This window comes from Carassius auratus, chromosome 42 (assembly GCF_003368295.1).
Source record: "Carassius auratus strain Wakin chromosome 42, ASM336829v1, whole genome shotgun sequence".
NCBI classification, from domain to species: domain Eukaryota; kingdom Metazoa; phylum Chordata; class Actinopteri; order Cypriniformes; family Cyprinidae; genus Carassius; species Carassius auratus.
Window position 1 is genome coordinate 13,482,893 of NC_039284.1, and position 26,693 is coordinate 13,509,585.

Here is a 26,693-nt window from a genome sequence, read left to right on the forward strand (position 1 = left end):
ATTTTTATTTTATTTATTTATTTTAATAAACCCCCCTTTGGGAAACCCTGATGTAATATAATATTTAATGCACTTCATGTTGTTAACCCTCTCAAGGCAGGCGTTGCTAATTTTGCAACAGTTAAAAACTAACTACCTTATTACTCCAGATACATATTTTATGTATTTGGAGTACTAAAAACGTGTTACTAAAACTTAATTTGAACCTGAGAGGGTTAATAACTAACTCTTTATATATTTATGTCATTATGGCACAAGATTGTTTCTTAAATGTTCTTAGGTTAAAAGTAATCTAAAAGTAGTCGGATCATATTATCATCACATTACTAAAGTGTATAATGTAACGTTACTAATTACATTACTAAAATAAATTTTTTTTCTTGTAATTTTGAATCAGTAACAGATATTATAATTTGCAAAGTAATCTACCCAGCTCTGTTTATGAATAGTCATAGACACTGAACATAAAGTAGTCTAAATATTAAAATCTAAATTTTATTCTTGCCTTTAAGCAATAAAAATAAAAAATGTATAAAATTAGGAAATGATAAAACACACAATTAACAGTCATGGCAACCAAATGACATATCATTTATTGCACTCCAGTGCATTTAAACATGAAAATGTAACAATTTTCATTACAAAAGCAGGACATGGATACACTTAGTGACTTTTAAAAATGTTAAAGACACAAGTTACTTTCCATACACATTCTCATGCAGAAAGTTTGGCTTGTTTGCAATATTGGACATATTTTGCTTAGAAATAAATCAGGATGCAGTAACATTCTGGTTTTGTCCAGAGTTCACTTTTATTTGCTATGATCATGCAGCCAGTCTGTGCTCTTTACTGTGAATATCAGCTTACAATTTAAGAAAATATAAGAATTTTTTTTTTTTACAACATATTACAGGCCTCACAGGTTCAGATTAAATCCTTCAGTTTTAGGATTTATACCAGCCCAAAGACCTAAAAACCACCACTAAAATATTACAAATTCAGTCAATATATATTGTATTTATAAATGTGTAAAATGACCAATAAATGTGATAGATTTTTGTGTGCTCTTGCATTTTGTAGTTTGCATAAAATATACTGTAAGTGCAGGATTTATTACTAAAATAATAGGCTAATTCATAATTGTTCACTGTGTTGGGGATAGGTTTCAGTCTCTTTAACTGAATCTTCGGAAGTTCTTTTCTTGAGTTAAAAAAAGTGCTGTTGATACTATGTTAAAGTGTCCCTTAACTAAGAGAGCCCTATATGATATTTCTTAATACCATAATACCCTGACCTTATTTTATCAAAAATGTAATTGGAATATAATCAATGCATGCTGTGCTGAAAAGCCTTCATTTTTACTATATAACGCAAAAAATAAAGGGGTATATCTAATGTGATCACTTAAAAAAATACATAGCATAATAGCTTAAAGCATACCAAATACCTTCTCTTACATTAAACAAACAGCTGCACAGTCTTACAGATACCTTTTCTTCATATAGTGTATGCACAAACAACATAAAAGGCCAAAAAGCATGTTCTTCAGAAGCATTATAAATAATCTGGTATATCTGTTATGTAATTGTGCTGCATGTGCACCTAATGCATCCAAATATTACCCAGTTAAAAGTTGACCGAAAACAAAAACCCTCCATCTAAAAGAGAAAAAACACTTTTTCTTTGTGTGCATGTGTGAAAGGAAATAGAAAGGCAACTAAGCTGATCAACATGGCCAATTTTTCAAACTTTTTTATTTATTCCTGGTTCATGTTAATAGTTCACTCAAAAATACTCAAACAAAGAAAATTCATTCTGTCATCATTTACTCACCCTCATGTATGTTCCACTGAACATAAATGAAATCTTTATCAGAATGTCTGTACCTTAATTTTCAGGTGAATTATTCCTTAACTAGAAGGACGTGATCAGAGTTGTAGTTGTGAGAATTCATTGTCTTGTGTGTTAATATTGCAGTCACTCATCTATGTTGAAGAGGAGTTTAGGAAGCGTTCTTGAGTCAATCTGAGGCAGCACAAGAAGGCAGTACACAAATAGCCAAGCAGCCAAAAGGATGTAGACAAGGTCATACAAGGTTGTGCTTTCCGAGCTTGCAGCAATCTTGCTCTCCGAGCTGTAATGAAACGAAAGAGTGCACAAAGTATTATTCAAGACAAATTTATTTTTACAGCTAGCAGATTAGAATTTCCCCCTTGTGCTTTAAATAAACTTTTAGTTCACACAAAAATTAAAACTTGTTTAATATTTACCTAAATCCATTTACTAGTTATCCAAAATGTAGACAAGTTTGTTTCTCCATCAGAATAAATGTAGCATTACATCACTTGTTCACAAGCGCAGTGAATGGGTGCCGTCAGAATTAGAGATAAACAGTTGACAAAAACATCACAATAATCCACACGACTCCAGTTTCTGACTAAAATACAAGTCCTTTATCTATAATATTACTTTCTGCAGGGAAAAAGTCTGAATCAAGATAGAAATATGCACAAGCGAAAAACTAAAAAAAAGAAAAAACAGTTCTAAACAAATGTATGACTTTGGAGGAAGCATTACTATGGATTATTGACACACGTTGGCTGGAAACAAAATTTGAAAGTTAAAACATCTTAATGCAAGATCTTACAAACACGCAGCTTTTTACTTCAGACATTTAATGATGGACTGGAGTCATTAGGGTTACTTGTGGATTATTGTGATGTTTTTCAGCTGTTTGGACTCTCATTCTGACGGCACCCATTCACTTCAGAAGATCCACTCTGTGCAAATTATGTAATGCTAAATTTCTCCAAATCTGTTCTGGTGAAGAAACAAACTCATCTAAATCTCTGGCCTGAGGGTGAGTACATTTTCAGCATATTTTCATTTCTGGGTGAACTATTCCTTTAAATGCCCTATAAAATCAAAATTGAGTTTTTTGGCATTTAGTCTGTGTAGATTAGCTTTGAACCTAATTTATATGCTAGTGCCCTGCTAAAAGTTGACTAAATTAATCTTCAGCTGATATACACATTTCAATTGTACAGTCTTTCTCTTCCAAGAAAACAAACCAAAATATTGATGAATCATCTTGCACTGTGATTTCAATAAAAAATGTCAGCATTGGGAGAGGTGCTTGTCATGTGACTTGTCAAAATGAAACTTTTCAAGTCAAGTAAACGTCATGTAAAATTACTGTGCATTTCTGTGCAAAAACAATTTCAGAGTGTTTATCACATTGTGCTTCCGTCTTTCTTAAATTACTGTTGCTGTAAATGGTTTACTCAATTATAGTACATCACTACAAGTCTGCCATTGACAACACAAAGCATCTTACATTTGAGGATTACAGGTACAAAGATGACACCCAGTCTGAACAATTCAAACACAAAAACAAGGTCTAATAAAACAGAGATAGAAGTGTTTGCCAAAGCAAGTTTTAATGCCCTCAAGTGCACCGAGTCATTTAAAACTACAACTGCTACACTGCATGAGGTTAGGGTGGAAAATGGGATTGACTGTTTCTGTAAGATAAGATAATAACAATAATACCACACCACAGGCTGAATCATGGATTCAAGAGTTTGTATTGCATTACAACATTTTGTTTCATAACTTAGTAAAAGATTAGGTTTATTTAAACCAATCTTCAGTACGAACATGTAGTTTTAGTTACCTTTTATTTATGATGGTACTGTGCTCTTTGCTGCCGTCTAAGGCCTTCCCATTTTGTCCCTAGTAAAAAGAAAACAACAGACTGAAATCAAAGAACATGTAAATGTACATCTGGACACTTACACTGCAAGCTGAGATAGTTATATACACCATCGTTTAACAGTTTGAAATCAGTGAGATTTATTCAAATGTTTTTGAAAGAAGTCTCTTATGTGCACCAAGGCTGCATTTATGTAATCAAAAATACAGTAAAACTGTGAAATATTATTACAATTTAAAATAACTGTTTTATATTTTTTATATTACAGAAACATTTCTTCGTATTATTATGTTGAAAACAGTTAATATTTTTGTGCAAACTATGACTATGACAGCAAAATGTTACAAACATATTATTTCTGTAACATTATAAATATTTTATTGTCTCTTTTATTCAATTAAAGGTATCCTGGCTGAATAAAAATATGACTTTCTTTCAAAAAAAATAAAAAGAATACTTCTATATCATTAACAAGGCTGTAAGATTTGAGGGCACAAACAGGAACAATGTCACAAACCCCGGAAATAGAGATGACTCTGATGAAAATAATTCATAAGATTTTTGGTTGCCAGTTTGTTCCTACGTGGTTGCTAAGGTGTTCTGACTATTGTTTAGCAAATTGCAATGTGGTTTCTAGGGTTTTCTGGGCCTTATTTACTGGCAAAAGTCAAAAGAGCCCATCCACGAGTCTCTATAATATTCTCGTCCCTAGATACAGCTTGAATCTTTTAAAGTCTATGCTTTTTATTGTCACAAACAATACCTCTTGCATTAACAGACCTTTGATTCGGTGATGTCAATGACCTTTCTCAAGTGTATAGTAGTCAAAGGTTGGCACGCATCCGTCACAGCTCCTTCCCTTTTAAGAGAATGACAAATTTGTTATGGCTGATGAAACACATTTCATATGCCTCACTGATATTTAAGAAACCATACATGGAGCTAAGTTACAATTAAGCTAATTTATTCATGACAGATATAATCTAGGCCAAAAAAAGTACATTTCATGACTGCAATCAGCTCTAAGGGAAAACACATTTTTACATTATCACACCATGCTGTAAGATCAAAAACGTTTGCATCATTCATCTAGAATGGATATGACTTGTTCACCAACCACCAAAGTTTTCAAACTAGATATTAAGTACATTTAAGGCAATTTGCGAAGGATCTAAGAGGCTTATGAAGTCACGTCCTTCAGAAAACATAATGCTCCGCTGTGGCACGTGCTATTAATAGAGCCGTACCTCAGAGCCCCAGTGTTTTCTCTGGCACCAGCGCTGGTTAGGTCGTCATCTGTCTTAATGAGCTCACAATGCTCAGCTGGTGAATCAGGCTCCACTGCGCCCCATTCTCCTGGGTGCCTGTCAAATGGGTTTTGCTCCTGGATATGCACGGATTCCGCTCTCTCCTAGATAGACACATGTAGAATATAGTGAATCTATAATGCAAGACTTAAGTTCAATATCCAAAATACAAGCCCAAGATATTGAAAATACACTTTTGTAATTCATCAACTGTGATGACTTCAAGAACTTGAAGTAATAAAAGGCAAAATTATTTATATTTTACTAAGCAATTTTGCTTAATTTGATCAAAAGTGACAGTGAGACATTTATAATTTCACAGATTTCTATAAATTCAAATACATGTTTTCTTTTGAACTTTCTATTCATCAAAAAAAAAAAAAAAATCTAAATCTAAAATATCTTAAACTGTGTTCTGAAGATGAACGGAGGTCTTACGGGTTTGGAACGACATGAGGGTGAGTTATTAATTACATAATTTTCATTTTTGGGTGAACTAACCCTTTAATCCAACACTACTGATATGAGCACCACCGCTCAATATGTACAGTAAGAGCATGTGTGGCTCCAAAAATGCCACACAAAGCACTGGAACTGAACCCAATTTTATGTTAACCTTCAAGTTATGTGAAGGAACTGGACTTGTCTTTCATAGTTCGTCTCAACTATCAGTCTTTAATTGGGAATCAAAAGGATGCTAGATAGGAGAATGAATACAGTATTAGTTCTTTTGGCTCTGAATATTTGGTCTATACTCAAAGGACTCGATAGCAACTGTAACGGATCATTAAAGCAAGAGATCACTCGGAGTAATGTGCTCAAGTGAACTACATTTGGAAAAGGAGGTTGTGACCCTGTGAAAGAGCTCATATTATGCAGATACCACTGCTTCTGTTTGTAGGTTAGTCTGTGCATTAAACTGTGCCTTGTTTTCTAGGCCAAAGGAAAGTGAGAATGAAAAATAACCTTTCTCGACTTGAATCCCTTGCTATGGTCTTCTGAAGCGTCTTCGGTGTCCGTATCTGATTCAGTAAGTGAGCGCTTGGGAGGTGCTGGCTGAAGCGGAGTCATGCTGAGGGACAGACGTAGCTCTGCGGGACGTCTTTCAGGGTAACCACAGACCCCAATAATAATCTTTGAGTCCTCAAGGGTGCTTTCCTCTTCATTTAGTATTTCAGCACTGGACACTTCTGGATGCTGTCTGTGCTGGCTTTGGGACAGGCTAGAGTTGTTTTCTCCATCATGGCTGTTGGCTTCAGAAAGAGGCTCCACAAAGGCCTCAGTGACTAAATTCAGAACACTAGAGTGGGAGTCCACTACTGATTCGGGTCTGTTATCCTTGGCCCCTCCAGGCACCGTATTGTCTGAAACCTGAGCCTGGCTTTCAACAGTTGTATTGTGATAAAACTCTATCCTCCTTGAGTCGTCCAACCCTCTTGACTCATTCTTGAGATCACTTACAGTTACGGTTAATTCATTGTTCTTTTCCATTGGATTGTCCTCAGAGATTACACCTGCTTCTGATTCACTGAAATGTCTTGAGTCTGAATTACAGTCATTCTCAATTGAGTTTAAATGGGACGGACTCTCGTCACCCTGTTCGCTTGATTCAGCCGAGCTTTTCACCACTGGCACTCCACACATATAACACACTGGATCTTCATTAGGAACATCAACTTCTTTTTGGCTCCAATTCAACATAGGTTCTTCTGGCTCCTCAAATGCCACGTCCCTCACCTCACTTTCCAAGACATCTTCTTGTTCCCTATGATGGAGGTCACTGTTCTCGTTGGTTTCAGAATTACTATTAAGAAGGTTTTTGCTTGGTTCCTCTGTTGGTTCTTCAGCCAGATCAGCGCATAGTAAAATATCCTCCTCACTTCCTGATATAGAAACCCTCTCGTACTGTAGAACTGGACATTCATTGTCATCCTCAAATATGAAAGGCTTCTCCTCAGGTCCATCCGTCAATTCGACAGTGTCCCTCTGCATGGCTTCTTTATTGAAAGACTCAACATTGTCCTGAAAAGGTTTGGATTCCTGAACTCTACTCACTTCTTCATCACCAGTGGAAGTGAGAAGACTCTCATCCTCAGGTTGAGCTGGCATGGCTTCCTTATTATCCTGAAAGTATCCTGAGTCACTTTCCAAACACGAAGAATCATCAGAGGATGGCTTGACTTGTTCCTGGTGTTCCAAAGAATTGGTTTCGGTTCGTTCTAAACATTCTGCATCTGATTTATTCCTCATGCCGTCACTGGGCAAATGATTAGCAGATTGTTCTTCTTTCAGATCTAAGATGTATTTGTAAGCATTGTCCTCTTCAGACTGCACAGTGGATTTGGCATGTAAACTATCCATGGAGCTCAGGGAATAGTTGCCCTCATCTATGAAAAGCTCACGGTCCAAATGATTCTCCGGCGTGCTCTCTGGTGAAAATGGTGATCCTAAATCTGAGGTCACTTCAACAGTACCAGCAGTACTGCTCTCGTTTATTGGATCCTCATTGATCCAGTGAGGGTTAGTAGTCTCACTCCACGAGTCTGGCGAGTTGACAGAGGAATCCGAGAACGACCGTTGTGTAAAGCTAGTGGTGGACGCGTCTGCATTCAAATCCAAGAGTGGCTTGTCATTTGCAGGACTGGGACTTGATCCGACCGATGACTCGTCACTCGTCCAAGGTCTGTCCTCAGGGCTGTGTGAAAAAACTGGGGAAGTGATCGGCTCACAATCTTCAGACATTGAAGAGATGAAGATCTTGGGTGGTGGCTGAACCACGTCTTTTTTGACCATATAAGACTCCCGTTTCCTCTGTACTCCATTCCGAACAGGAGGTTCATTCATTTGAGCGCTGGCTTTGTTTCGCTCCAGAATATCTGACGTGTCATCCTGGAGAAAACAAAGCACATTAAGTTGAGATGTACAAGACTTACGGTATATTGATGTGATGATGTAATTCACTGAAACATTCCTACCTCTTCGATTCCAGGAAAGTGCTCCAAAAACTGCGACACATAGATCATTATGGACTGTTCATCAGGAGGATTCAGCATCACATCTGAAAAACCACATCATTTTTAATTCAACTGTGCAAATGCATTTCAATAGCTAAACAAAACAAAGCTATGGCAAATGGAAAGTAGCCAAGATATATTTTGTTGCATAATACAGTGGCCCCAAAAGAATTTGGACACTTCAGCCTCACTTCAATATTATTTTTATTTCTATATTCATATTTTTCTATTATATAACCAATATATATCAATATCAAACCAAGTGCTATTTATTTTACATTTAAATGTATTCATTCAGCAGACACTTTCCAAACACTATTCAAAGCAACAAGCAAACGAACACCATTATACGTTTTTTATTATAAGAGCCAATATTTCCAGTACACAATGCAGAGTTACAGAACTCAAGGGACAGCAGGAGTGCAATTTGGAAAAGAAAATAAAAATTGATATTTTATATTACTGGGGTGCAATGCGGTTTGAGATATGTTTTCTCATGTTTGGTGGGTGTGTCAAAAAAGTTAGCCCAATCAACAGCAACATGCATATAAACCACGCAATATTAAAGAGACAGCCTGCACAATGTAATTAACATCAAAATAAATACACGAGAGCAAGTATATTGTTTGCACATGTTTAATTACATTAAAGGCAAAATTAATTCATTAATTCATTTAGTAATTGCAATGTCTTCTGGTCCATATTATATCCTTAGGAATGTGTGCTAGACACCGATTAATAATGTAACATAAAAATACAATACATATTTATATATTTTGCTATTTTATTGTGGAGTGACACTTTCATAAACCTTTCTTTAGTCCTCTGATTATATAATGGTAAATATTACAATTACATAGCACAACAACAGTGATCAGTAATATTTATAAGCCTAATATTTACAATAAAAATAACAAGGTCATATAGATCATAACACAGTCTCGGAAATGGATTAACCTGAAATATTTTGTCTTTCCATTCTGAAATGCGAGGTAAATGTAGGATCACAATAATTAGGAACCACAGTTTCCACAAATCCTTCTCTCGATTGGGATGTTCTGTTTCAATCTGGATGGCAAGGGCACTGACTGTAACATCGAATGTATTTTGCATTATTAAAAAAGTATTTATACCGATTTTATCAGGCTCCGAAAAAGAATACAAAGAATGGCCTTCTCATCTTAGTTGCAACTCGTCATCAGAACAGGTTGTTCAACGCACCACCATTTCTGTTTATAAAACGATTTGCACTGTTTTTTCGGGGCTGAACGCAGCCATGGTTTTTGTTCTGCTTTGTGATTGGTTCATTGGTTGTCTTAGTCATGTGTTACAATTATTTGATACATTTTTAAATACAATAATTATATTTTAAAGAAAGAGAACACAAACTGAACTAAATTTAGGATCAATAAAGCTATTAATGAATTTTCTATTCATTAAAATATCCCCAAAAATATACTGGTCAAAGAATCCTAAAAAAAAACAATTCCTTCTTTCAAAAAGAAACATATCATAACAATCCCAACTGGTACAAGAATAAAGAAAAAACTGAAGTCATACGTTTACTAAATATATCACCTTGAGATCAGCTGGTTAAAAGGTATTATAAAAATGAAGAAAAAATTAGAATTTAGTTTGGAGAAAAGTTCTAGCATCTTTTGTTTGCTGATGCAACTTCGTTCCAATCACATCTGTACATTTTTATGTGTGATTTTATTGTTTTGAGGCCACTGTAAATCATTCAACACTTTGATATTTACCCTCAGGTTCTAGGAGTCTTGGGATCCCAAGACTGTAGTGTGCTGTTCTGAAGGCTTCCTCAATGTTCTCTCTTGGCGTTCGGAGCAGAGCCCTCCTCATATCCACCAAACTAGTGTCAATGGACTTAATCACAGCCAGGAAAGCCAGACCACTAGTCCAGCTCTTTCCAAAGTCCTGCACAGCAACTCCATATCTGGAAGAACAAAGCATCAAGCGATTCTCTAAACCAACAACAGTTCCTAAATCTAGCCAGTTCTAATAGAAAAATTGAATATAAATCCCAGTGGTCACTAAAATCTCTCTTACTTTCTAGTACGTCTCTGGACCCATTGCAGGAGGGTCTTGATCACCCTTCCATGACCTCTTGGAGCAATGGTGGGCTTTCTCTCATCTGAAGGCGAGCTGGAGTGGGAAGTGTCTGAATCTGAGCTGGTGGGTATGGATGACAGGCTGGACGAGGATGAGAACTGACTCTTAATGTTCCCTGTGAGTTCCTTGATCTGTAATACAAACAGGTCATTACTGAAAAAAAGATGATGAGCATTTACTCTGCGTGGTTGCTTTTCCTATAATCCTGCTAAGTAAACTCTTTGGTCCTAAATAAAACTGACTAGACATAAGTGATAAGAGAGTTGCTCTGTTTCTAGACGCGATTAGTGCACATTTGGACCCTAATCCAATATTTTGTGATTCCCAACATTTTCAGAAAGTCCATATTCAATCGTTGGTCCAATTAGACATCATTGTTACCCACAGACACTTAGAAAAGACTCTTAAGTGCTGTATAACTACTCACTGCAAAACTATTTACCCCACTAAAGCCAATTAAATGTGATCTAATTCAAATGCAAAACCATCAAAATGTAGAAATAAAGAAACACGCGAGTAGAAAACAAGATTACTTTACCTGGAAAAACAGTATGATGTTCCAGATAAGTCCAAGAACTATGGATGGATTCCCATCTGCGACATCTGCTGCATCGATGCTGACTAATTTCACCTACAACCAGTAACAGATGTATCACACTTTCAGGAAAAGCATTCAGGGTGTTTTATTTGCTTTTTGTGAAGGTGTGTGGCCTCAAACCATACTTACGTTTCTTTCTTCCAGAAATGTCAATACTTTGGCGATGTTATTGAGCCTGAAAATACGATGCGAGGATGGCTTAAAGCCATGCAGCTAGAAGGTCAAAGGTCAGCATTTTCTTAGTCATTCATGGGAACAGATGAAGTAATATGACTCAGAAAATCTACTGAAAAGATTCTCACCAATTTGCATCCTGAGAGTTCTTCAAGTAGAGCCATCAGAACCTTCCCATCCTGGATATCACGAAACAGATCCTGCACCTCCAGACCAGGGTTGCACTGCACAGCAAAAAAACACATGCAGTTCAGTATTTAAACTTCTTGTAAAAAAGAAAGATTATATTTCTGTCATAAATATATAAATCTAAAAAGAGAGGGGAAATCCAAATATCATGTAATAATATATATAAAAAATTGTTGTCCTAAAAGTCAAAAGATCAAATGCTTGTCAGATTGTTCTCCCGTAAAAAAATCAGTAGTCAGATATTTTGATATGAACTAAAATATTCATTAAATATTCAGATATATTCTTAATCTAGGTCAAAAGTAAGGTTTATTTTTAAGAGAAAAAAAGTGAAATTTTAGAAACTAAGACAAAGTTGATACAGCAAAAGTTTCCTTCGGGGTAATTCTTTTTTTTACAGAGTTTGTGATTTAAAACAAGCCAACATGTGTATGTATATATTGAGTAAAATCCCACTCTTCTTCAATAATAACATTTCTCGGAAGAATAAAAAGGATATGATGGGACAACAGTGGAACTGGAGGGTTAAGGGTGAAATTTTCCACCAAAACAGAACAGACAAAGTGTAATTGTTCAATCGTGGGTCGAAGTTTTGAGAAAAAGCCAAACTTGGGGTGACAGAATAGAGTGACATTGTGTATGAAAACAAAGGATTCATCGCTGAGTGTTTTCAGTCAGTATTATGAGACTCTGAAGAATGGCAGCACTACAATCTATAAGCTGTCTACATCACAAGAAGACCAGCGGAGGGCTGGCAGAGAAAATAAAAGAGCAGGCTTAAATAAGTCACCCTACTGTTGTGTTCAAATGTGTGTGTGTGTGGTAACTAATAAAAGGAGGAGGAGAAATCTGAGAGTAAAAGTTGTAAAAGGGAGCTTCAGAGGGTAAAATAAAGATATATATATATATGCACAAACACACACAAAAGATATTATTTAATATTCATATGTATAGGACATGTAAAGTATTTAATATGTATAATTTAACAAAATTGAAAATTTATTTTATAATGAACAATATATATAAATCAAATGTTTTTGTGACAGTTATGTACGTTTTCTTCTATTATCCTTCGTTTTAATACTCAATTTTGTTGTAATTAACTTTTTGTAAGTAAAATTGTATTTTGCTCCAATTTTATAAAAAAATAAAAAAATAAAGTAATACATTTAAACCACTATCTCCCCTGATATTTCTTCCTACAATTTAGGTTAATGTTTCTACTCATGCATAATTAATGCTAAGAAATTACAATTTCAATTTCCTTCATTAATAATTCAGCAGAGAGACAGATGTAAACATTTCCTGTTTGTAGTAGGCTACATGTTTCAAGCACAAAGAAGGCTTGATCTGTGCACCACAAGGAAAATCTGAACATCTGAAGTCTATAAACTCCTTCTACTAGGTTCATGGGATCCAAATATATTCTTACTGACCTTCTCGAGATGAAGATTCATCCATCTGGTAAATGTTCTCTTCTGCACCACCTCCCTCTCAACTGGAAGAGAAACAAAAAACACAGCATCACGTCAGCGGAGGTAAATGATGCATACAGATGAAACAGCAAGAGGTAGCTTCACCTAAAACAGCAGCTCCATGTCATTAATCACACGTAGCCTGAAACAATCGCTCACTTGTGAGCACGCCATTGCAACAAAAGCCAAACAGAACATGAACATTACAGTCAATGTGGAATGACCAGTGCCCATAAACGGCAAACCTGAGCTGTTTTATTTAATGAGCAGCCAACGGCTACTTGTGCTTATCTTTGCATTATTACACTAATAATGCACTGACACTTGTAGAAACATCATTAAAACCTAAATGCTGTAAGAGTACTGCTGACATGAAGAATAAACATTAAACATATTGTGCAAAGCAAAACTATGATTAGGCTAGTAAAAAAACTACCACAATTGTGCTCTTGAGGAGCAATGCAGTTTAGCCCGGCAAGTATATCAAGTACACAATAAATCAGTGAAGGCATTATAATATGCACACTCACACACAATTATACTTAATATGCTCACAACATCAAGAAAATGCCTTAAACTTTTCTTATATCGTAAAAAATCATAAACTGTTTATGCAAATCCCAGACTGACACAACTATATTTTTGTCTTTCACCGCAGATACGTTTTGCTTGTAAACTTCTTTATTGCTGTTCTGTCTAAGATACAGTTATATCTTAATTTGTGGCCCTTGCACTTAATGACAAATATTGCATTATTTTTTTTATTTTTTTCCTAAAAAATATTAAAAGCAAATGATCCACATTAGTTCTATAACTGATGCTTGATCTGTATTTTATCCTTCTCATTTTACCACAGTGAATGATGGGAAATGTAGTTATTACACAAGCCTGTTGTCTCAAAAACCAGCTAACCGAGTAACTGTTTCAAGAAGATGATCGTATATCCTCTTTTTCCACAGACATGTCCTGGACCAGGATTTCTAATTTGTCCAAAATGTCCAACTTTGGCTTTGTTTTGCTATTGTTTTCATATTTGCTGAAGATAATGACTGAAAAGTGGTTTGACCAATAGTGTGCAGGAATTGTACATAATTGACCAATCATGGCAAGGTGGGATCTACAGAGAATGGTCAAAGCAAAGCAAATATATCTACGGTACATATAATGTATGAGGACTGCAGAGAGCATGTCAATAGGAAAACAAAGTTATATACCAGATATTTTAGCAAATTTAGCCAGGACATGTCTAGGAAAAAGAGAACATACGGTCACCCTATTTTCTGTCATAAATATGGTACCAAGTGGTGACTATTACTTTATGTTTGGGAGGAAAGGACACATGTTACTTTGTATCTTGTGCACACTCTTCAAAATAAAAGACATCTGGTCTAGAGAGATGGTGGCGGTCGGGGAGACTCCCACGAGACTGTGCTTTATTATATGATCCATCAGGCAGAGCGATTACACCGTCTACCTCATCTACCTCATGATGAATGGTTTCTTCACAAGTTTTCTCTTCCTTTGTGGCAGCTTGGATTCCATAGGTGTACACAGGAAGATCCTGATGGGGATATCACTGGAGAGTGGAGACATGGCTTTCCTCATTCAATATTCACTGCCAAAACATAAAGAGGCTCCATTTGCTAGAATCAATAACTGTGGTCCAAATGCCATGATGGAATAATGAACGAAAAGTCTAACAGGAAGTCTAGGCATATTGCCACATACATACAGAACTCAACAGCACAATAGTGCACATTGAATTTTTTGTTGACACAATTTAGCACTAGCTGAATTTAAGGAGACATTTTATAGGGGTCACATTATCTAAACACTGGCTTGGGTTCTGAATAATGAATTATCTGCCAAAATCATTTCTATTAAGAAAGCACTCTACTGTGAGGTATTTATGGTGTTATTACACGTTGTCACAAAAAAAAAAAAAAATGGTTTCGACTTGGCCACTTCTTTATTTTACATGTTTATCTACGTTTTCCATGTGACTTCATAACCGTCTTCTATATTCACTAGAAACATGGGGGCTACCGAATTCAAATACGCAGGCCTAATGCAATGTTTAATGAAACAACACAGTGTTTTGTCATTTCCTGGCTTCCAAGAACTGGTTCTTTCTGGTCGGCCCTATTAAACAGTTAATTCTTGCAAAGGATTCTGGTTACTATTGGCTGCTCTTGCATTACCAGATCCAGCATGACTAACAGTTTTGATCACCTTCAGTGCTTAAGATGTTTTGTCAAGTCCAAAAACAAATGGAGTCTTTTCACAATACTATGTTAATCCAACATATGTACATGTGCATCATCTGAACATGTTTTAGTGTTTATGTACCAAATCGTGAATCAATAATTGCAAAATGGTTTAAATTAAATTGCTGCACTACTTAATAAACCCCTTACTAGTAACCCCCCTTTTTTGGCATGGAGACCGAAATTACATACCCAAAATAAAAAGGTTTCTGCTCATGATTCTTTCTGACTAGATACATAATCAACCTTTGTTCACAAAGCTGACACTTTAAAGTTTACTGTTCAGGAATCAGAATCACTCAGACTGTTATGATAATAGAGATATATAAGCTCAAACATAAAAACAAAAATAAAAATATTAAAAACATATGTTTTAAATGTATTTAAAAAAATGTTGATGTAGGAAATGAGTTTGAAAACACAGTGTAGCTAAGGCCACAAGTCTTCCAAGACTTCATAAAAAAATTCATAATCGAATCTGTAAAACTGTGAATTTTATGAAATATTTTCTAAGGCCATGTCATGTGTGTTTTTAGAGAAGGCTAATCAGATTGATTTATGGCCCTTGTCATCTCTGTAAGATCTCACATGTAAACTTTCCTGTGCTCTTTGTGTATGTTTCACTGTTGAAAACTGCCCGAATCATGATTGTATTGTTCTCACCAAACGGTTCTTTCACACCTCCGCCAAGTATGACACATTATCCGCATTATTCTTTTATCATTATTCTTTTGTTTTTATTCCACCTTTATTAGCCTTGATTGTGGTTTTTCAGGCTTTACAAAGCAACAAAGCAGCGATCTCACTTCAGTCTCTCTTTGCATTTAGCCCTTATTTATCAAAAGTCTTACTATAAAAATACAACAAAACATTTCCTTACGACCTTACGTGAATTATTGAGACAAAAATGCATTATGAAGAAGAAAAGCACCTGCTATTAGTAGCATTGGTGCTAACGTTAGCATCAAGCTACATCTGACAATTTATGAAATTATTAGTACACTTTTACTCAAAACTCACTTTAAACCCCGATCGAGTGTTTATAATAACTTCCTTTAGCGATCAGGGGTGGAATTTGGTCGTTTACTGTTGTAAAAATATGTTATTTGTAGCCTTTTTCATCGCTGCACAAGTTAGCATTTCCGATGTACATTTTCGATTTTTTTTATAAAAACGCCCCAGATCTCAAGAAATTCTCATATCAAGCTTTACTATCGTAATCGCGGGTTTATTATTCGGATATTTTGTGTGTACAGAGGTGTTTCAGTGTTGTTTTGGCCAGATAACTACCAGGAAGTGTGCAGGAAGCATGTGACACGATGGGGCGGTGTCCAGATATTACACTCTCAGATTGACATTTGAAAGACCCAATCAGAGTCTGAGTCACACACCGCACGAGCTGTGACTACTGTACGCACACAGAGATCGCTGGGAGAGGCTGTTTATCATCTGATCGCGTAAATCCGTGGAAAATGAATAGAAATGACGATTCTGTCTGAAGAGATATGAAGTAAACATCAGTAAATATATCCATATATCTCCGCAAATATGCATCTTTGGTCTGTAAATCCTTATTGACGCTGTTCAGTGAGTCTATGTGAACACAAATAAACCGCTCTTGACGTGACTGAATATGAGTGAGTTGTGAATTTCTATTCAAAATGTGGCATAATACGGATTTATTATTTTGCACTCCTGACATAAATCACTAAATATCTGTCACTGCAACAATGTTTTATCAAAATATTGGTCAAATATCGAAGCTTGAGTCTTTAAACTTTCCATTGATGCACAGTTTGTCCAGATGAAGTAAGACAGTGATGTTTAATGTGCTGTGAAAGTGAAACAATAATAAACTGGGGCCGTCAGCGATGTTTGCACGCAAAGGGGTTAATAAATAATAAAACATTAAAAAAAATATATAGTTTAAAAGCTACAAAATAATTTAAGTATGATAACATTACAATGTACAGTATGAAAAAATATTATTAAATTAAGTTTTATTAAAAATTTGTGTTTTTAAAGATAAAGTGTTTGATGAGGGTAAAGTTAATCTAAATGTAAAAATTTAGGAAAAATGCACATGCACACATAAATATACAATATCCACTGATACTTATAAATAAAAAAAAAATCAATATGGTACCATGTTCCTTAGATTTCTCATCTAGCGGTTTCTGAACACAAGAACACTTCCTGTCATATCAGAAGGCGATACACTTTTGTGTTCTACATAAAATCATACAAAAGATATGAAACTAAATAATGACTTTGATGTTCGGTGAAGCAATATCAATTTTTCGAAACTGCAAAAGCAATCCCTTTGTAGAAATCACAAAGAACATTAACAGGACGGCCTTCACTTCACTTTTTTCTTGCCAAAGGAGCTATCCAGCATTTCAGGCCAGGGGCCCCAGCCAAGAACACAGGCCTCTCCATCTTTCTGCACAGACGTGTCTGTTTAATGAGGGGGCCACCTTCCAGCTCCAAAGAGCCAGCACTCATAAACACAAAAGGCCACTGCCTGGTTGTGTGGGACAGCTTTGAGTACTCAAGAGTGACAGACGGGCCTGAACTCTGACTATCTGGGGGTTCACCATGAGCAAAGCTGTGGCTTTTCATGAAAATATCTTTGTTAGCACAGCTATTTTGTTTTGCTGTGACCAGCAGTTCTGTTTGTGATTCTGTTCATATAACAAATGTATGACCATAGCAGATTTTTTCTTTGACTGACTGAATATTCCATCAGATATTAAAAGAAGCTGCTCTTTATTTTTCAGCAATTATCATTACTGTAGTAGCAATTTTTAGTGTTAAAAAATTAAATTAAAAAAGTAGTTATTTGCATTATGTTAATTACAGCCCAACCAATATATAGTCCAGTCGATATTATCGGCCAATATCAGCCTGTCGCCCGATATATCGGTACCAGTGAATTTCCCACAGATTTTTTTACAGAACATATAACGCAGATGAAATGCTTCTGAATTGTTTTATTATTTAGTTTGTCCATTGTTTGCTATTGGCGAGTGTAGTGTAGAGATGCACAGATGAACTTTCTAAGCTTCCTATCACTGTTTATAAGTCCTGTACATTAGGTTTAAATCCATCCAAGGTTAAAAAACATTGTCATTTTGTCAAAATATAATTTTAAAATGACCTCAATTCTCAGAGATCCCCAAACGGTTTGCGCAACGCTGTTCAAAAGATTCAGTTTCCTTAAACCCCACCTTTCGGTAGCATACTGTGTTCTGATTAGTCAACTAACATAGTCAGGTTTGATTGGTTGTTCCGCACACACCTCCACGGTAAACTATGCGTTAGCATCTGTTTGGGGTGAATTATGTCTTATTCCTCTCATCGCGAAGCAAACGGTAAAATAAAAAACTTGAACAGTCTCGCTGCTTTTTCTTCTGTGTGGGTTACACTTCATTTTAATGTTTGTAAATGAAGATCAGCACAAACAAAGGCAGCAGACAGCACACATACTGATAAGACGCTCGGGAGAAAACAAACACATAACTTCATAATCATACTTTGCGTTGTGATTCGGAGATGCTCGTTGTTCTAAAAAATCAGTCCGCCACTCACCCGCACATATATTTGATCGTCTCATTGCAATGTTTCTACTTCTTAGTTTTGCATGTTGATATGATGAATGGATGGTTAATTTTTAACAGCAGATTCAGTGACGTCAGAGACTAGAGCTGATCTGTGCATCATGGCACGCGTCTGTGGCACTATAAAGCCTTACGGCGCCCGGAGCTGATCGCAGCCACTCAGTTGATGCTGGTGTTTATACCAGCCACACCGCGGCCCAGAACTCATGCTTATCATATCGGTCATATCACATCACATGGTGCGACAAAATAAAATAAAGTATAATCATTTTGCATTTTGTTGCGCTGCGCCACTTGCATCTGGTGTAGAACAGAACCCATTATAATCAGTGATGTTGTCTAAACTGGAGGCAGTAAACTGATGCCTTGTTCTATTTATGACGCGCTGACAGAAGTTTAAATGATTTTCAATGGCTGCTTTGTTGCGTACTGTTGAAGTGCAGACACGGTGTCAGCATAGTTTGTCAGTACAGTCAGTAATGCAGCAGATTGAAAAGTTAGTATCTTTCTGCAGTCCAATAGACAGCAGTGAAGTGGTGGCTTGAGTCTGTTGAATGGTGATTTAATGCTATGTTATCACCTGGTTGGAGAGACTCAATGCTAAGTAAATAAACAACAATGTCCCCATCTATTACTCTCACAATGAACTCATGATATTTGTTTACTACATTAGTAGGGCCTTATGATTTCCGCGATGGAGTAAACTTGAATCCAGTCATAAAACAGAACTTACTGAATAACGCATAATTTCATACCATTTTTCTTATTTTTGATGTCTGTGAATATAAAACTGCAAAAAAGATGATTTAAATTTGAATGTTCTGCATGTTCATGGATATTGTTAAATTGTTAAATACCCTGCCTCCACTACTTAGGCCTATGATTGTCACATCATTATAACTTTTTGATCACCACATTTGAGTTATCATTGCAAAAAAAAGGGTTTATGTACTGTATATATATTCGGTTTATGCAGGCTATATACTATATAAAGTACCAGTCAAAAGTTTGGACACACCAATGGGAAGTGTGTCCAAACTTTTGACTATAGTGTACTATAATATAGCCTGAACATAAAGAATAGTGGCCGATATATTGATATAAGCCTTTTTTTACTCCCTAATATCTGTATCAGCACTGGTCCCCCAAAAAAAATGATAATGTCTAATGAATTTTGCATTGTGACATTATGTTCATTATGTTCACATATTGTTTTGTTCTCAACTGTCATGAAAATAATGTCATAATGCAACAAAGTAATTAAAAAAAGAATTCTTTGTGCAAAAATTCCATATTTATTTTTCTTAAAATTTTGTGGAGAATTGTGACCAAAATGTATAAAATTAACAGGCAAAAATTAAGTAAATGTTTTTTTTTCCATAGGAATGCATTTTTCAGCACTTCAGGATGGAGGTTCTCTATGCACTGTGAAAACACAAAATTAATCATAATGAAATCATTAATGAATAAACTGACTAATCAATAATGAAACAGTCATTTTCATTATCGTATTTTACAAACCATTTAGTTGTTCCAACCGTAATTAATAATATTGAATTATATCAAGGGCTGAGTGAATTTATAACAAGACGGCTTCAGAAATATGCTTTACGTTTTAAGTATTAGCTTATTTGCAATCATTTTGCTTAACAAAGTAAACTCTACTCCATTTTCAGTTCCCAATGAATAGCTCATACATGTTCCCACATATCTCTTAAAATTACATGACACATTTTTATTTTGCCCAAAGTTTGCATTTTGAGATCCACAGAAGTTCCCTTCATAGGACAAATAGCTTATGTTACAATGATTGTACATGCTCTTCAAAATAACAGTTCACAGTAAATCGATCAAGAAACAAAGCTAGAAACTAAAATCAGAAACGTGGATGTGTCCATGAAAACAATGCTTTGTCCAAATAGAACAACACAATTTTTCTCTGTGGGAAAACCTTGTCTCTGATATATAATTATCTCTCAAAACGCTCAGATTTTATATCAATATTTTGAGAATCAAAAGCAAGCAATTCAGATAAAGTAACTAACAAAATCACTTAAGTTTCAGTGACCAGATTCATTATCATTCAGGACTCTTTACTTCCAGTCTGTCTTCACCTGATAAATCCACAGAGACTCAGAATCATGTGACTCTCATTTGCTTAACATGCAAAGAATGGGTTTGGCAAGTGAGATATCATCCAGCAGAAAACCAACCATTCTTGCATTTAGGAGACATTGTGAATTTTAACAGGAACATTTCCCATGTATGGAACGAGAGGGGCTACACGAAAGAAGGTCTTTTGAAATGTATTTAGGGCTTTTCATTTACAATTTAAATGGTTAAAAACTCTACTGTGTTCATTTAAAAGATGGAACACAGGATAACGTCACAGAGTCATGCTACAGTTAAACTAAACCTCTGAAAGCAGCCATTGTGAGCATGTCAATGTTTTCCTTGGTCTAAATAGAGTTTTTGCATTGTAACATTGTTAATTAAAACAGATTGTTCTCCCAAATTTTCATTAAAATGCTCATAAAACAAGTGTTTCTCATTAGAAAACATTATTGTTATTAGACTATCTTTACTGTAGTAGAAATTTGTTAAATGTAAAACAATAAATAAATAAATGGTTTTGTGAGATTCACCCATAAAAATCTAAGGTGAATTGAAATATGAAGCATTTCACAGCATGAAAGAAGTGAACACTGAAGCATTTACATGCTTAAAAAATGGGATTAAATGTCACAACTATATTTGTTTCAGAGGCTTAAGGACTTCAGAGTAGAAATGACACTTCAAACATCAAATGAATCGTACGTCTGTCCCTAGACTGGGAATGAGGTACCTACTCAGGCTGTGCAATGTCAAGAGATAACAGCTCACCTCTGATCACAGATGTGCAGAATTAATAAACAGACATATTAATGTTGGTGGGTAAATGAAGAAATTTACAAAAGATATTCAAAAACCTGTTGGCTGATATTCTCACAGCATATATGTTTATAAGACAAAATGTTACCATTTAGCCCTGTAGTGCTTAGCTCAGAATATCAGCAGAAGAGGTGTTATTGTTGGACAATGGCTATTATCTGTCAGCCCAAAGAGTTTAATTAAGCCTTTCACAAAAGCCCAACTCTACTTGACACCAAGAGACTCTTATGCAAGAGCAATTAGAGCCTGATTCTCTCCCTAAGCAATTTGCAGTGAACAATGTAAAACTGACAGTTTTGCAAATCTGCCATGGAGAAACCTCTTTGACCAAACCATAACAGAGGCCCGTAGCATTTATGCAACTCATTGATGATCCAGCAATATTCTGTTTAAGAGTAAAGGATGGATGTGCTTTTCATGATGAACGACGTCATTCATTTAAATTAAATTAAATTTTAACCAACTGTATCGTTTAATTAACAGCGGTTAATTCCATCAGGTGCATGATTTCACATAGAGCAGCTGTTACTACACAGAGCCGTTGTTAACTGAGAAGATCCACCAAAAAACGCTGAAAATGAACGTGGATTTGCGCATCTTCTCTATTAACAACGGCTCTGTGTAGTAACAGCTGCTCTTTGTGAAATCATGCACCTGATGGAATTAACCGCTGATTAGAGAACCGGCTTTACTGACGAGATGCGCATAACGATCGGCCGATCGTGATCGGAGCACCCCTAGCCTAAACTGATGCAGACTATAACATCCCATAAGCAAAGCATGAATAAAGCAATCCCGCAGTTATCCATTTTGAGATTCGCCAGTAACTGTCTTGGAAACTATAGAGTTAACAAGGTTTACATAATTTCTCAGCTGCAGAGGTTTGTAGCACTCAGCTGCATCCTCCTTACATGCAGCCTGTGTCAGGCAGGCGAGTCGCTCAGGCGTGCTGGAGAAAGTACTGCTAAATATAGATAATGGTACACCTACAGTATGGCTCTCCTTCACTGATGATTCGGCTCTAGATGTCCAGAGACAAACAGAATCCCTAAAATCTAAAAAAGGAGAATTGTGGGAAATGGTAGTGATATTTCAAGGGGACTCCTCAAGTAACACAAAGAAAATATGGAACTATGTTTGAAGCTAAACAACAGGGAAAGCACTTTTGAAAAGAACAGAGAATGGTGCATTGTCTTGTATGGATTGGATTCCAATCAGACAATACATATGAATGCTGGGTTTTGAAGGGTTGAGTTCTTCCAAAAATGAAAAGTCTGTCATCATTTACTCACCCTCAAGTCATTCCAAACCTGTACAACTTCCCTCTGTAGGACACTAAAAGGAGATATTTAGACAACAAATACTGAGCTAATGATGACTGAATTTTCCTTTTTGAGTGAACTATCCATTGAACCAATCAACATGCCACACAACAAGGATGGACTACTTAGATTTCATCATTTCAGCATGCTTCATACATAAACAGGGAACAGAAGGGATGACTTTAAAGTGAGGCTAAAGTGAGTTATCAGAGTTGCTGCAGCTGCCTAAGGAAAATTAGATATGAAAACCAAAATAACGGAAAAGAAAGGGAGATAAAGTCCTGATTTCCAGACGTCTCTGCAAACTCATACCAAAGACTTCTACCCTACGGTCAACTCTTCTTGAAAAGCTTTCTAATATAGAACAGCGCTTTCCAAAAAAGAAGTGCCTGCTCTGCAAGTGTGCATGTGAAGCAGGAGAGGAGGGAGAACTTCAGTAATTTCTCATTCAACACTTCATATGAAAAGCTGTCCTGTTTGACAACTCCAAAACCATTTCATCCAGAGAGAGGTGAGTATAGTCGCACTGATCTCTACTTTATTGCACTTTTTCAACCAAAGCCCACACTGGCTTTGGTTCAACACTTCGCAGATGTGACTCTTGTACTGAATACTGCCATCATCAGCAGCATTCTGCTTCATGGCACTTACAAACCAAATCCAAACCCTGAAATACAAACACATGCTTTCTTAGAAGCACGCCGTTTGGTTTCAGTTTCATTATTTGCTAAATATAATTCCAATAATCATAACAGTAATCTATAAAAGCATATTTAGCCTGTTTGTATGTTCTATTTACATCTTTTTATACATATCTATTTAGTTTTAAGTGTCCTATATTGTTGATAAAGGCATTAACGAGTATAATAAAGGAAGAATATTTGTTTCACTTGCATATCATGATGAACAGATCTCAAAATAATCCTCTAGCAAAAACAGCAAATATCCTTCAATTATCAGCTCTAACTCTACTATCTCTATTGATGATGATAATTTCATTTCACAAGTTACCACTGAATAATGTATAAGTCACTGATATTTTGTGCACTTCTAATATGCAGAGGAGGTAATACCATGAGGTAAGGAGCGTGTGTGTGTGAATGTGTGTGCACACATGCACATTTAATACAGATATGGATTTTGCCTCCTTTTCAAAACAAACCTACGGCAGACATGCACTGAGATGAATCTGCATCCCAATTATCTGGAAAGCACTCAAAGGCCTGACTGTGGGAACAATGCACTGAAATTCCAGTGGTCCAATGCAGAGGGCATTGCTCTTTTAATGAAGAGAAGATGTTAATGTAATCTGCTTCCAGAATCTGTTTTCTGCAGTGCTTCTTTTATATTCTACAGTAATTTCTCTACCACTAAGCCCTATACAGGCCACATTACAAACTAATCCTTATTGCAATGAACAGCACTAGGCCACAGGAGCAGAAGGGCTTCCATCCAGTCTGAAAGAATGTTCATTCTCTCCCCACTTGACATGTTTTTAGTCATGCAACCTGCAATACTTAACACATAAAACAGCCCTGAAATGCCAGCGGCCAACACTGAGCAGTGATTAACAGTGAACATTAAAGTAATTGATGGCAAAGCTGAGAACATGCACAATCACTGGTGTGTAAAACTCCTGCTCATTAAATCAATTCTTTCCAGGGTAATGATTTATTCTTGTTTATGCGTCAAACACGCAGGCCAGATGCTGCTTTGCAGGTGAATACATGCAGACTATATTCAGATAACTGTTGCTTCCCTTCACTAAAAAGTTGTCTATGAAAATTAAAAAGACTGGTATTCCAGTGCCTCATTGGTATTGCATCGTGTCCATAACACAACAAACAAATTTGGTTTTTAACAGTTATTCAAACTCTCAAAATTATATGGTTATAATCATCAGCCTTAAGTTAATAATCATACAAAGTACTGAATAAAAGTCCACTTACGGCAAGCTTTATTCTTTAAAACTAACCAGTATCTATGTTATTTGTACTTATTGTATAAACTTATTTATTAATAGTAAATTATCCAGTAGCATCTAAAGCTTATGCTCAAATACTGACTAGTTGATTGTTTGCCTGAACATAAATTGACTAATATCTTAATTCAAAGTCAAATAGGTTTCGGCATATTAAAATAATAACAAGTCACTTCAAAAACTCAAAACTCATGGTCAGATGCTTAAAAAATCTAAACATGTCAACTCTGTAGAATTGGCAATGACCTCTGTTACTGGAACTCACCTGCTGTCATTGAAAATGAATGTAAATATAAATCGCTGTCTATGTAAACAACCCAAAATAAACATACTTATTGTGGATTCTGAAAGCATTGCCACAGATTTCGCTTTTGGTTCGCAGTTTTTCGTGTGGTGTTTTGACACAAACCTCTTGTGGGGGCGGGGTTAACAGTGATATACTCTGATTGGATAGTGAGCTTTTGATGGACAGGTGCTCTCTGACCAGGAAGTACAGACGTCACTCAGTGGCGTGCGCCGCGCATATTGAAAGCTCTCATGGTGATTAAATCTGGTTTCTACCGCAAAAATTATTTTTCAGACAAAGTGAAAGAAATTTACTTTAAGCTCATACACAGGTTCTACCCTGTAAAGAAGTTTATACAAAGATTTAAATCTCTTGTCCTTCAAGGCAGCTTGAAGTAAGCTTGTGTTACTGAAGTAACCAACAACACTGATTCAAGTTTTTCATGTTACAGTGTGCAACAGTTGTTGCGGGTAGTTATTGTCATTTAGTAACACAAGCTTACTTCAAGCTGCAGGACAAGAGCTCATCTTAACAGACTGAGACAATGGAAGGTCAAATATTATTTACATATTTAGTAATATAAAGCACCGCGAGAGCTTTCCAATATGGGTGCCACTGTCCATCAAAAGCTCACTATCCAATCAGAGTAAATCACTGTTAACTCCCCCCCAACCCTGGGAAGTTTGTGTCAAAACACCAAATGAAAATCTGCGAAGCAAAAGCGAAATCTGTGGCAATGCATTCAGAATCCATGATCTGCGAAAACGAATCTTTGAAAAACATTAAGAAAAATGAAACATATTTGAAGAGCCTGTTACATTTGTGCAACTGTGTTAATTTTTTTTTTTTTCATTTTCATTGTGTTTTTCTTCTTTTGTAATAGCATATTTTTGATAGTTTCTGAAAAAGTTAGGTTCAGTTTTATAAAGTTACGTTCATTTTTATTTAAGCAAATGTAATACCATAATATATATATGCTAGTCACTAATGTATACATTATTGTTACTTAGAAAAGAGGTACGAGTAAAAAAAAAAATGAACGCATGTTAAAATGGCTTGCCATCGTGGAACACTAAAGCGCAACACTGTTGTAGTGTGACGGGGTTTTTTATTTTATTTTTTCATAGCGAAACCTGAATGGAGACATTGCATCTACTCGAGTTACTTCCTCTCCCAATGTTATTGCTCATGAATATTTATCGTGTTTTACCCATCCGATGACTCCAGCACTCTTACCTTGCAGATTCTGCACTCGGATGTCGCTGATCTGCCCGATCAATTCCTCCCGTTCAAACCAATCATCCCATTCGTGTCCCGCCATCTGGATCAAACAGAGAGTCGCTCGTTTAATAAAGCTCCCGTCCCGTGATGTCGGTCGATTTCTCTCTTATAAAGTGCTCTATGTGTGGCCAGGCGGTGACCATGAGTGGAGTTCGTGGAGGTTTCAGAGGTCTAGATCCGAGGAGATGCTGTTGTTCGGCTCCCGCATTGCTCCATTAAAGTTACTTTGATTCCTCGGGACGCACAGTAAAGTATGTCCAGCGCAGCTTGGAGGAGGAAAATGAGAGGGAAATGTGCAAAGAAAAACCACCTGGTTAATGTTTGCAGGATTCTCTGCACACCCACACTTACCTCCGTCCGATACTCTGAGGACGGGACTGTCTCTTTCTCGTTTGATTCGTGA

At 36.1% G+C, this 26,693-nt stretch overlaps 1 protein-coding gene across 2 annotated transcripts; it reads right to left on the reverse strand.

Moving 5' to 3' along the window:
• Window positions 1–580: 580 nt before the first annotated feature.
• LOC113060707 (calmin-like) lies at window positions 581–26,693 on the reverse strand. 2 transcript variants are annotated; one of them, XM_026229833.1, is made up of 13 exons: window positions 26,246–26,692; window positions 12,564–12,625; window positions 11,067–11,162; window positions 10,894–10,977; window positions 10,705–10,797; window positions 10,104–10,297; window positions 9,797–9,990; window positions 7,998–8,080; window positions 5,989–7,911; window positions 4,963–5,126; window positions 4,496–4,574; window positions 3,677–3,735; window positions 581–2,134 (listed from the first exon to the last, which is right to left on the reverse strand). In XM_026229833.1, exons 1-13 carry the CDS (start codon window positions 26,328–26,330, stop codon window positions 1,978–1,980), a joined length of 3,273 nt encoding a protein of 1,090 aa, XP_026085618.1. In that variant the 5' UTR covers window positions 26,331–26,692; the 3' UTR covers window positions 581–1,977. The 2 variants fall into 2 exon arrangements, with proteins under 2 accessions (XP_026085618.1, XP_026085619.1); XM_026229834.1 differs by lacking the exon at window positions 10,894–10,977 and having other exon boundaries at window positions 26,246–26,693.

Bases quoted from the DNA above. Each gene is read 5' to 3' on its own strand.
- LOC113060707 (XM_026229833.1), bottom strand. From the start codon at position 26,330: ATGGCGGGACACGAATGGGATGATTGGTTTGAACGGGAGGAATTGATC. The intron at 10,978-11,066 runs GTGAGAATCTTT...TTGACCTTCTAG, and splicing joins AACTCTCAGGATGCAAATTG to CTGCATGGCTTTAAGCCATC. The intron at 8,081-9,796 runs GTAAATATCAAA...GTGGTTTTTCAG, and splicing joins AAGACTCCTAGAACCTGAGG to ATGTGATGCTGAATCCTCCT.